We start from the raw sequence: 13,163 nt of genomic DNA, 5'->3' as shown, positions 1-13,163 counted from the left end.
AGGCTAGCGTCATTGTGCATGAGCCGAAAGGTGGGCTGTCATTTATGGAAATTGACGATTGTGAAAAACATATAGACCCATTCACTACTTAGTGTGATATGGCCGTGAATGTTATCGCCGTTCAGTAGTACCGTTCACATTCCGTTAGCATAATGTAGCTACAATAGGCTGTTTTCACGGAGGAAAATAAGGCAACATTTAGTCTGTTGAAACGCCGCGGAATGGAACGTCTGTTCTTCATAAAGTCATTCTGTTCTATTACGTTCAACTTTGCCGCCCCTTTCACGCTAAATGTTGCCGTCCACCTCACTTTCACCCCAATAGTTATGACCGAGAAGTGATCGACCTTGAGGTTACTGCTATTTGAAAACAACACATTTTCTTCTAAATGTCAAGATACTCGCTTCTTACCTTTTGGAGTAGAAAGCCAGCTGTGAATCACTTTTCTAATCCAAGTCCGATCTCAACTCTCTCCACCGCTGAAATGTCAAACCAATGTTCACTCGTTCTTGCCCGGCGTCGGTCAATATCAAGTTTTGATTTTTTTTTTTTTTTTTTCGTGGCACTTGACATTGTTTTCATTTTTTTTAAGCAGCCTTCCGCGGAGTAAAAGCGGGTGTCTGGGGCAGCGAAAATCTGTACTAGTTCCGTCTTCGCGACTACAGGAAACAACTGACGAGAACGCGCATGACGTCACATCCCGCAGACAGAGGGCGGGAAATTCGAAGGATTCGGACCGGACGCTTCCTAAATAATATTGGCCAGAGGCTTGTAGGAGTACCCATTGTGAACAGCTCAGATGTTGATCTACTAATTAGAATATGTTTCAGTCATAAATGGTCAAAAAAGCTATTAAGATATTTTTTGGGGAAATCCTCCATATAGTAGCTTTAACTATGATCATTTGTTATCAAGATTTACTGTATGAAGTGTGCATTTTTATAAAATTATCAACAGTATAAGTTTATGTATATTATCGTTTGAACTGCACAGTACATTATTTTATTTTATTTTTAACATTTATTTATTAACAATTTAAGCTTACAGAAACATTTAAACATACAGCTGAGCGATACCAAAAACAGGAAAGTGAAAACCGACAACTTAAACACATAACTGCACATTACTTGTTATTGCAAAATAATAACCCGCCTAGAAAACGTGACGTTGCCTTCGTGTCGCTAAACCCGGAAGTAGGAAATGTCTTGCCTAGCATGCTAGCTCATTCTGTCGGCTGCTTCAAAACATGGGCACTGTGAGCAACACACGTCAGTGACAGCACTCCTCGGGGAGTAGGCTTTTTTATGATTTAAAGAAGGGAATCACCTGGAAACATCTTGTACTCTATTAGTGTAAGTTGACCAAATGGCAGTTTGTGACTCTTGATTAATTGTTGCGACTGCGGTGCTACTGCGCATTGTCGGCTAGTTAGCTTCGCTTCCCGACTGCCGCGGTGAATCATTCCAGGAATATTAAATAGAACTCATTGAACAACTTCGCTTTAACGTCCCACAGAGTGAAACATGTCAGCGAGCTGCCGTTACTAAAGAAATCAAGTTATCGCTGTAATATAGCTGGGTTAACCTGTCCGAGCCACGACTAACTAGCTCGTCATCAATAATGTTCAATGTTTTGTTCCGTGACCAATGTGTTAAATGATATTCATAACTAAATTTCCAAACAATGTTAAATAGTGTGAAAGTGAAAATAATGTCAAGATCCTGCTGGGAATACAGAACGTAAATAACGCACGGATTGTGTATTTAAAAAAAAAAAAAAAAAAAAAAAGCTCAGAAGTTGCTAGTGACGCTGGAAAATGTGACCATAATAAAAATAAAAAAAAGTGATTGCAGCAGAAGAATAATGTACAGACTCAGTTTTCATTTCATGTCTACCCTCTATCCAAAAAAAAAGATAAATTTAGCCAAAGTGTTGCACAGTGGCGCCAACATATTTTTCAACTGTGTTCTTTTATGAGACTTCCTGTTGCATAATCTGGCATCAACTTCCTTTTCAAGAGTTTTGAAGGCTGCACTTGGCTACACGTGGGTGCGAGACATATTTTTAAATTGTGATTTAATCTGAAAAAGTGAACACCTTGCCTAATGTGAGATCCTAAACCATCCTTCCATCTGCCTGCTCCAGCCTCATCATGGAGTCCATGCTCAACAAGCTGAAGAGCACGGTCACCAAAGTGACGGCCGACGTCACCAGCGCCGTCATGGGCAACCCCGTCACGCGGGAGTTTGAGGTGGGCCGACACATTGCCAGCGCCGGTCCAGGCATGTGCTGGAGGATCTACAACGGCACCAAGAAGTCCACCAAGCAGGTGCGTCGTTACATCTTATTATACCAAACCTTTTGTCATAACAGAAATGTTCATGAGAAGCCTTTTTGTCATCTCCAGGAAGTGGCTGTGTTTGTCTTTGATAAGAAGATGATTGACAAGCACCAGAAGTTTGACAAAGACCAAATTGTGGAATCCCTGAAGCGAGGGGTGCAACAGCTGACCCGACTGCGACACCCCCGTCTCCTGACCGTTCAGCATCCTCTGGAGGAGTCGCGGTGACGAGCACACTCTTGACATGAACACATGGGGCGGAGAAATGTACAGGATGTCCCTGTAGAAAAAATTGTCTCGTACTTTGACTGATCACTACTCATATTTTGACGGAGGTGTTTATTGGCATAGATACACGGGCGGTGGTTTCTTCAAAGCCAAATTAACCTGACGATAGGATACGTATCACGATAGAGGGGTCACCATACGATACGTCTCGTGATACATATGTATCCCAATACATGATCTTAAAGGCGATACATATCCCAAAATTTTACATTAATTTACTTGCTTTTTTATTATAACAGTCATATGTATACCTAAATGATATGTTTAGTAAGCTGGATGGCAACAATGCTCTTGTTAGCGGCTCTTCTGGTTGACTACCAAGCGGCGTACTCACAAATGTGCACGTACTGCAGAGCAAGGAACAGCTTTCACAGATACTTTATTAATAGTCATGGGCCGATATGAGTACAAATATCAAAGTATTAAAATCACAGCTGTAAAATATGCTTATTTGAAATATTTGGGGAAATAAAAACATTCTATTTAATTTTTAAGCAAAATATAGGAAAACTGGTACATTAATTAAGAAACATGCATCATGTTAAATTTGTAGGTAAAATAAATGCCTATTTAAAGTTATTGAGCAATATCTATTCTGACACCTGCGTATCGATACGTGTATTGTAATGAGGCCCGCAACGATATATTGCCGTATCGATTTTTTTTTTTTTTTTTTTTTTTGCACACCCCTATCTACGTACTAATCTTCTACTGGCATGTTTATATTGATAGTTTTGACAAATTTGAAAAAGAGTATTTTGTTGTTCGAAAACATCAAACTCACCCTTTTTTGAAAGAGAAAGCAAAACAATTCTGAGAGATAACCAGTACATGTACATGTATTGTACTTTAACCCAACCTAAAATCCCCTTAACAATGGTGTATTGTGTGCAGTCTCACTGCTCTGAAAATGGCATTCTGATCAGTATTACATTTGCGGAATGAGTAAAAGCAGCAAAAATCCGCCCATTTTTATCCATCTAAGGGGACGGCCATTTTGTCATTTGCTGTTGATTGAAAATGACATCACAGTTGCTCAGGGGAGGTCGCAAGGGCGCCATATTGCTCCTCCCAAGAAACGTTTCTCGGCATACCATCCTATACATTCACAGTATTCAAATGAGACAATACTAGTAGAAACAGCATGATTGATGGCGTTTTAAATTTGTTAAACATTAACAAGAGGACTTGAGACATTTTACCACTTGCCATATTTTCATGGCCTAAAAGAAAAAAAAAGAGGAATGTCTTCTCCCTCAAGCTTAGTCTCATCATTCTTGTGTGCAAATAAATGTTCAAACTGGTTTCCACCGGTTTCCAGCTGACAATTGGGGATAAATGTTTGTTTTTGCAACTTTTTTGTATTAGAGTCGCAATTGGAGCTAATTTTAGCTCTTATGATGATGGAGTTACTTGAAGTTTTTCAGTACGTTTTGAGGAGAACCAACAAGATGTGTCAAATTGGGAAAACGTGTCGCCATTTTTTCTCCAGAGACTGTCTGGCCTTCTGCACGGAGCCGGTCTTTGCCAGTCTGTCCAACGTGTTGGGCCACTGGGACAACCTGCCCAGCCCCGTGCCCAACGACATCAAGGAGTACAAGTTGTACGACGTGGAGACCAAGTACGGCCTGCTACAGGTGAGCGCAAAGTAAACCTGGAAAAAAGATTGAATAGCAGACGTCTAATTGTCTTTTTTTTTTTCTTTTTTTTTTTTTTTCTTGTTTTTTTTGGGGGGGGAATGTCATTTTTAGATCTCGGAGGGTTTGTCCTTCCTGCACAGCGGCGTCAAGATGGTCCATGGAAACTTGTGTCCAGAGAACATTATACTCAATAAGAGTGGATCGTGGAAGATTATGGGTTTTGATTTTAGTATTTCGTCCGGCAACCCGGCAGACACTGACGTGAGTGAAAGGAAAGGCGACGTGATCTGCTTTGTCCTCATTCGGGTCGCTAATGCCGACTGATTTTGTGGGCAAGAGACAGACAGACGGACGGACGGACGGGTACACCATGAACATGTTTCTGGGAACTGGGCAGATAAAATATGTACTTGATTGTGTGATTTCAATCACAAAGAAGTCGTTTTCCCTACATATAGGACTGGATAGCCGCTCGGCCAAGACTTTTGAGGTCACGAGGTCGCCATATTGCTCGCAAGAAACGTTTCTCGCCATACTGTCCCATACATTTACAGTATCCAAATTGGAGAACATTTGAGACAGTACTTAGTAGGGATGTGACTATATCCAAACATCACGATACGATATTATCAAGCGATGAAGGTCACGATATAAAAAAAAAAAAAAAAGTCCCAATATTGTAAAAAAATATTAGCTCATACAACAAAAACACACACATTATTGTTCTTGTACATTACAGCAGTGAAAAATCCCAAAAATTATATATATATATATATATATATATATATATATATATATATATAAGGCACTAATACAAGCACTACAAAAAATAGATTTTTATTATTAATAATATTAATAAATTACTTAATTATTTAAATTAAATAAGAAATTAATAAATAAAAAAATTTGTTCCTCCACATATTGACTGTTCACAAGTATATTATGTTCCCCGTCGTCTGACCATTATCTGGGATTTTAAACAGAGAAGGGCCAAAACATGCCTTGTGAAAATTAAACTGCACTAAAAAACGGGTCACCAGAGGGTGGTAGAACTGCACAAGTGGAAATCACGACTTTTTGAACAGATGCACTGCTTTTAATATCGTGACATGACGACGACGATATATTGTGGCAGTAATATAATAATATATATTTATAATATCATATATATATATATTTATTTATATATTTAATATATTTATATATTTATCATATAAATATAATATCGCAATATCACAATATTGCCATTATTGTTACGTCCCTAGTACTGAGTGGAAACAGCATGATGATGGTGTTTTCAATTTGTTAAACATAAACAAGAGGACATTTTACAACTCTTCCCACGGGCTCACCACCGGTGGGAGGGGCCAAAGGGGTCGGGTGCTGAGCAGGCTGGGCGGCAGCCAGGGGGGGGGGGGGACCTTGGCGGACCGATCCCCAGCTACAGAAGCTGGCTCTCGGGACATGGAATGTCACCTCTCTGGCAGGGAAGGAGCCCGAGCTGGTGTGTGAGGCCGAGAAGTTCCGACTAGATATAGTCTGACTCGCCTCCACACACAGCTTGCGCTCTGGTACCAGGGGCCATATGGGCCATGTTCCGCGCCTCCATTGTTGAGGCAGTAAGTCGGATTCGTTTCCAGTGAGGGTTGGACTCCGCCAAGGTTGCCCTTTGTCACCGATTCTGTTCATAACTTTTATGGACAGAATTTCTAGGCGCAGCCGAGGCGTTGAGGGGGTCCGGTTTGGTGGCCTCAGCATTGCATCTCTGCTCTTTGCAGATGATGTGGTGCTGTTGGCTTCATCAAGGCGTGATCTCCAACTCTCAATGGAGCGGTTCGCAGCCGAGTGTGAAGCGGTTGGGATGAGGATCAGCACCTCCAAATCCGAGACCATGGTCCTCAGTCGGAAAAGGGTGGCGTGTCCTCTCCGGGTCGGGGATGAGATCCTGCTCCAAGTGGAGGAGATCAAGTATCTTGGGGTCTTGTTCACGAGTGAGGGTAGGATGGAGCGGGAGATCGACAGGCGGATCGGTGCAGCGTCTGCAGTGATGCGGACTCTGTATCGGTCCGTCGTGGTGAAGAGAGAGCTGAGCCAAAAGGCGAAGCTCTCGATTTACCGGTCGATCTACGTTCCAACCCTCACCTATGGTCACGAGCTGTGGGTCGTGACCGAAAGAACGAGATCCCGGATACAAGCGGCCGAAATGGGTTTCCTCCGCAGGGTGTCCGGGCTCTCCCTTAGAGATAGGGTGAGAAGCTTGGTCATCCGGGAGGGACTCAGAGTCGAGCCGCTGCTCCTCCGCGTTGAGAGGAGCCAGCTGAGGTGGCTCGGGCATCTGGTTCGGATGCCTCCTGGACGCCTCCCTGGGGAAGTGTTACGGGCATGCCCCACCGGTGGGAGGCCCCGGGGAAGACCCAGGACACGCTGGAGAGACTATGTCTCCCGGCTGGCCTGGGAACGCCTTGGGATCCCGCCGGAGGAGCTGGTCGAAGTGGCTGGGGAGAGGGAGGTCTGGGTTTCCCTCCTAAAGCTGCTGCCCCCGCGACCCGACCTCGGATAAGTGGAAGAAGATGGATGGATGGATGGATGGATGGATGGATGGACATTTTACAACTTGCCTTTAATACATGTATAAATTATATGCATAATGATGTTTAGTACAGGAGAAAACTTGTATATAATTTTTTTTTTATTAAAGAATTATAACAAGTTCAATCAAACAGGGTTATTATAGTTTTGGGATCTTTTTTTTATTTTAGTTTTTATTTAATTTTGAGTTTTGTTTTGTTTTTTATTTCGTTGTAATTAGTTTTCAGGGTGGTTTTGTTAGGTTTTTATTAGTTTTAGTTATTTAATAAATGCTTAGTTTTAGTTTCGTTTCAGTATTAGTTTTAGTTATACATATATATATATAGATATTTATTTATTTATTTATTTTTAGTGTATTACTTGTGCGCAATATTTTAAAAACCCATCATGCGAGCGAGGTCATCTGATGGTCCTTTTCGATTGGCTGCTGCTCGATGACATCACTTCTGTGTGACGCATTTGTCCTTATTCCGGTTAATATCAAAATAAATCGACTTCAAATCACATTTCAAATCATCCCCAAAGGCTCATGCAGTAAATTAATTACCAAAAATGAAAACAAAAGACCTTTTTGCTATAATTATAGTTATGGTTAGTTTTGTAAACATAAAATGTAATTTCAGTTTGTTCTCTTTTTTTTTTTTTTTTTTTTAACATTTAAATGTTTATTTTATTTTGTTCACGAAATTGTTTTTTGAATTTTAGTTTTAGTTTTTTTGTTAGTTTTAGTTAACCTTAAAATAACCTTGCTGCCAAATCTAATATTTGGATCTCAGCAACCGAGCGATAAAAGAAAAAGGTAGTCTTCAAAGCAGCACATATCGTCCACTTGTTAATTTTTATTTTTTACTTGTTAAAAAATATTGACTCATAAACCCTCACCTCTCCTCCGGCCTGCTACTAACTGCCTACAAGCTGTATATGTCTCATCTGTACATATAGTGTTTAGTTTATACAGTAGTGTGCTCGTGAGGTGGGAGTCGCAAGATGGCCACCCTGTGACTTCAACGCCTTAGGTCAGTGTTCCGCACCTGCAAGTGTGTCTGCCATTTTTTGTCTCCTGGCAGCCCAAATACTCGTGCAAGGAATGGGAGCCCAACCTGCCGCCGCTGTGCCTGCCCAACCCCGAGTACCTGGCGCCCGAGTACATCCTGTCGGTCAGTTGCGGCACGCCCTCCGACATGTACTCGCTGGGCGTGGTGGCGCACGCCGTCTTCAACGAGGGCAGGCCTGTGTTCGCCGTCAACAAGCATGACATCTTCAAGAGCTTCAGCCGGCAGCTCGACCAGGTCGGCGGCGACGATGCAACCGATTTTACTTTCCACCTTCTAACGGGATGTTTTTTTTGTTTTGTTTTTTGGGTGCGTTGCAGCTCACAAACATAAGTCCGGCGCTTTTGAGCAAGCTGCCGGAGGAGGTGCGCGAGCATGTGAAAATGCTGCTCAGTGTCACGCCCGACCTGCGCCCCGACGCCGACCAGATGACCAAGGTTGGCGTCGTCGTATGACGTCGGTTGCGTCATCCTCGTCCGTGCACGCCTACTGATGGATTTCTGCCGCCTGCGATCGACAGATTCCGTTTTTTGACGACGTGGGAGCGGTGACGCTCCAGTACTTCGACTCGCTTTTCCAGAGGGATAATCTGCAGAAGTCGCAGTTCTACAAGGGCCTCCCAAAAGTCCTGCCAAAACTTCCCAAGGTAAACTCAATACTAGGAGTGTGACGATATATTGATATCGCGATAAATCGTGATACTTTGTGTTCCGATAGATTATCGACACGCCTACGCAAGTCTCGCCATATTTGTAGTTAATAATACAGCTACTTATAACGGCTCCATTGTTCATAACTTATTGAGCAATTACTTGGTGGGCCACTAGGGGGAGTACCTAATAAGAGTGGCGGGGAAATGGGCGCAAGTCTTCAGGTGAAGAAGACTTATCTGTTTACTTTGACTTAATACAGTTATCTGTCTGGCAGTTTTGCATATGTTTCTATGAAAAATGTGTATTATAGCTTCAATTTTAACATTTTAAAATATACCTTATTTTGACTTTTTAAAGCACACAATTTATGAGGAATATTTATTTTGACTTAATTGGATTTAATATTTGTCAATTTATGTATTTACTTTTACAATGTTACATTAAAAAAAAGTTGTCACAGTTTATAAAATGAAACAATTGACTGTAACTGACATGTGTGACAATTAGTGTTTAAGAAAGATGCACATTTGTTGACAGAAAGTTTGTCTCTCTTAAGAAGACATTTGTATTTGTTTAAAAAAAAACAAATACACTTATAGAACTCATTGTGAAGAAGACACCAGTTTTAATTTTGTGTTTCAGTGATGGTACAAAAAGAAACAATTTTCTCATTGGAAAAAAAAAAACATAATTATATGTCTTGAGTAGTGTTATCATAGATTTCCGTGAGTTTGTTACCTGACCAAGGTTATTTTTGTTAACTAAAACAAACGGAAAAAAAACTAAAATAAAAAAAAATAAACAATTTTGTTCACAAAATAAAATAGCATTTATTACATATCTAAACTAACAAAACCAAACTGAAAACTAATTAAAACAAACTTAAAAAAAACAAAAAACAAAACTAAAAACTATCTAAAATGAAAAATTCCAAAATTATAATAACCCTGTACCTGAGCAATATATTGATAATCGCGGTATCGCCATATCGTGACATCGTTATCGTGAGCCTTACATCGCATATCGTATGGTATCGTGAGGTTCCCCACCCCTATACTTGATACTTGTGTTAATGGTGTAATGAAGATCAACACAAAAAAATTTGACATCGGTTTTCAAACTTTGTCTCGATAAGCGAGTGGTGGTCTACCGCATCCTTCCGTCCCTCACCTCGGAGTTTGTCAACCCGGACATGGTGCCCTTCGTGCTGCCCAACGTGCTGCTCATCGCCGAGGAGTGCACCAAGGACGAGTACGTCCGCCTCGTCCTGCCCGACCTGACGCCCGTCTTCAAGCAGCAGGAGCCAATCCAGGTAGACCCCGACCGACACACCATTTAAATAAATAAATAAAAAATAAAAAAAAGCCAACTCGCAATTCATATTGTGCTTCCAAGCACGTGCTTTGTCACTTTATCAGACGTGTCTTTTTATGTCCTCCCATGCTTCTTAAGGCTAGTAACATGGTAGGTGGTCAGACGTGTTTTTTTTTTTTTTTTTTACCTTCTTGATCAGGAAGTGGTTTTGTGAACTTCTGCCCGTGATCCTTTTGCAGATTCTGTTGATCTTCCTGCAAAAAATGGACCTGCTGTTGACCAAAACACCGGCAGAGGACATCAAGAACAGCGTGCTGCCGATGGTTTACCGAGCTCTGGAAGCTCCCTCTGTGCAGATCCAGGTGACCATTTTGTGTTCTCACAGTATCGTGTAACGCTTCCACAATAACACCTGAGCAGGACGACTGTCGGACAATCATACTTGCTTTTCTTAATAGAACATTCAAACATTTTAGATTTGAAATGAAATTATATTTATTTCAAATCATGCAACTTTAAATTTACTATGGAAAAAGGACATTTATAAAATGATGTGTTGGTCATATTAAAAATATGTTGGGGTGCAAATAGCATTCTAGTTAAAGGGCCTGTCAGTAGGTTTGACAGTTTCTGTTAGTAAACGAACCGTTTCTGTTTGTAAACAAACATTTCAAAATGGGCGCCTCCCATGGCTCAACCCACACGAGCTCAACGTTCACACCCCCTGCCTGTGTCCACCGCCCCCCTGCCTCTGATCACTCTAATCACTCTACTCGTAAACAAACAACCCATCTGCCTACACGCCCCCCGCCGCTCCAGCCACGCCCACTCCCAACCCCCGCTCTGCGATTGGGTGGAGGGAGAAACAACCGTCTGTCCACAGACACCACCCAGAAACGTCCCGTTGTTGACAAAACAAACACAAAATGGTAAAATATAGGCTGGAGGTTGGGGGTAAATTAAAAAAAATCACCACCATACATTAACTTAAGCCTAGAGGAGTAGACTGAGAAGGAGTTAAAGTGTGTGCATCCTGTATTTAAAAAGTGCCTTTTCCAGAGGGAAACTGGCAGACAGCGCCTTTAACTTCCCATTAATAAAGTCAGAATGTTAGGAGAACAAATTAATTCACGAGAATAAAAATTGGAATGTTGCTTGTCCAAAAATATATTTTAAAAGAATAAAGCAATTGCATTAACGGAAAAAGTACTAATTTCTATTAGAATAAATTACTAGAAAAAATACATATTTATACGGGGGGAAATAATTTACAAGAAAAACATAATTTTTTAGTATTTTGTGAAATTTTTAAATGTGTATTTTTATGTAAAAAAAAACAAAAGTTCAGATTTTATAAGAATGAAATGTTAATTGTAGAAAGATAAACATACATTTTTAATATTCTGAGAAATAATTTTTAAATGTGTATTTTTATGGAAAAAAATGTTCTCTTAAGAATAAAATTTTAATGGTAGAAATAAATAGATACATTTTTAATATTTTGAGAAATAATTTTGAAATGTGTATTTTTATGGAAAAAAAGTATTAATATTATAAGAATAAAAATTTGATAGTAGAAAGAAAAACATAGTTTTTAATATTTTGAGAAATAATTTTTAAATGTGTATTTTTATGGAGAAAAAAAGTCCTGATTTTATAAGAATAAAATGTTAATGGTAGAAAGAAAAGCTGCATTTTACAAGAGTAGAGATGCAACATTTTCAAACTACAAAATTACAAGAGTTCAGTTTAGAAATTTCAGAAGAAAAAGTTGCCTTTTGGAAATGTTTCCTTTTTTTATTTATTTATTTATTATGAGAAACGTATATCATTTTGCAAGAGTAAAATATGATGAGGGGAAAAAAAATATTTTTAGGAGAATAGAGCTGGAATATTATGTGGAGAAAAATAGAGGGAAAAAAATCTTAGTTTAGCAAATTGTTCAACCCTAATAATTAGGAAGGTGGGACCCAATGGCAAAAATGAGCAGTTTGTATGTTGTGCGACGTCTTCCAGGAGCTATGCCTCAACATCATCCCCACGTTTGCCAACCTGATCGATTACCCCTCCATCAAGAACTCCCTCATCCCTCGCATCAAATCCGCCTGCCTGCAGACGTCCTCGCTCGCTGTGAGTCTTTTATTTATTTATTTTCTTAATCTTTGTGAAAACACTCGCGTGAGCGCGGCCATCGTGACACCTTGTGCCTTCCCTGCGGCCGCGTAGGTGCGCGTCAACTCGCTGGTGTGTCTCGGTAAGATCCTGGAATACATGGACAAGTGGTTTGTTGTGGACGAGATCCTGCCCTTCCTGCAGCAGATCCCCTCCAGGGAACCCGCCGTCCTCATGGGAATCCTGGGTGGGCTTCTCATCCTTGTCTTCCTGATTTAGTTTTCCCAAGCAGAGACCGCTGCGAGGTCCCTCTTGTTTTTGTAAGAATTAGGGCCCGAGCAGCGACCGCTGCGAGGTCCCTCTTGTTTTTGTAAGAATTATTATTATTATTATTCCGCTTCTTCTTCTTCTTCTTCTTCTTCTTCTTCTTCTTCTTCTTCTTCTTTATTCTCCGCAAACGATCGCATTTTTGAGGGACCTAAACATTTACGAAAAATCACCAAACTTTGCAATCTCTTCGGGCCCGGCGAAAAATTTGATATTATGTAGTTGTCATAACAACGTGACTCTATAGCGCCCCCTAGCGTAGAAAAATGAAAACCAATCCCAGCCCGTTTGACCTAGACCTAGAGCTACGAAAATTGGCAGGCAAAAAGGATATGCTTAATAACTCCCCGGTACATGCTCCAAAAAATCCCAAACTTGACATGTATGTTTATAGTCAAGGCCTGAAGGTATCTCTATGACAACATTCAGTTATATATGTAGCTCCACCTAGCCCTTGAGGCAGAAAAAAATAATACCCCACTTATGGTATTTTTACAAATATTGTAAACTCATTCTAAGTGGGATAACCAAGTCATTTATGAATATTCTTTTACTTTCCACCACTCAAAATGTTCACTGGCATCAGACCTATCCAAACATACGTACTTTTTTATTTAGTTTGATTTTATTTTTTTTATATCCTCTATGGACATTACAAGCAATATCTTGAATGAAGGATATGCTTAATAACTCCCAGGTACATGCTCCAAAAAATCCCATAATTGACATGTATATTTATAGTCAAGGCCTGAAGGTATCTTTATGGCAACATTCAGTTATATATGCAACGCCACCTAGCCCTTGAGGCATAAAAAAATAATAATAACGTGCAAGTACCCCAACGTGG

The 13,163-nt window shown here is 40.3% G+C and overlaps 1 protein-coding gene across 2 annotated transcripts in view; it reads left to right on the top strand.

Annotated features, from left to right (window-relative positions):
• The first annotated feature begins 1,179 nt into the window (after positions 1-1,179).
• scyl2 (SCY1 like pseudokinase 2) overlaps positions 1,180-13,163 on the top strand; it is a 27,547-nt gene continuing 15,563 nt past the window's right edge. The window contains exons 1-13 of one of the 2 annotated variants that reach the window (XM_077501519.1): positions 1,180-1,352; positions 2,146-2,329; positions 2,408-2,565; positions 4,122-4,266; positions 4,381-4,530; positions 7,926-8,147; positions 8,231-8,347; positions 8,431-8,556; positions 9,699-9,875; positions 10,016-10,027; positions 10,117-10,239; positions 11,894-12,007; positions 12,104-12,236. In XM_077501519.1, the coding sequence (XP_077357645.1) occupies positions 2,153-2,329; positions 2,408-2,565; positions 4,122-4,266; positions 4,381-4,530; positions 7,926-8,147; positions 8,231-8,347; positions 8,431-8,556; positions 9,699-9,875; positions 10,016-10,027; positions 10,117-10,239; positions 11,894-12,007; positions 12,104-12,236 (1,654 nt within the window). In that variant the 5' untranslated portion in view covers positions 1,180-1,352; positions 2,146-2,152. The remainder of the gene's footprint in view (positions 1,353-2,145; positions 2,330-2,407; positions 2,566-4,121; positions 4,267-4,380; positions 4,531-7,925; positions 8,148-8,230; positions 8,348-8,430; positions 8,557-9,698; positions 9,876-10,015; positions 10,028-10,116; positions 10,240-11,893; positions 12,008-12,103; positions 12,237-13,163) is intronic. The other variant, XM_077501520.1, reaches the window with a different exon arrangement.

Source organism: Festucalex cinctus, chromosome 16, assembly GCF_051991245.1.
Source record: "Festucalex cinctus isolate MCC-2025b chromosome 16, RoL_Fcin_1.0, whole genome shotgun sequence".
Taxonomy (NCBI): Eukaryota; Metazoa; Chordata; class Actinopteri; order Syngnathiformes; family Syngnathidae; genus Festucalex; species Festucalex cinctus.
The sequence above is the reverse complement of the archived record's forward strand: the minus strand, read 5'-3'. Positions and strand labels throughout refer to the sequence as shown.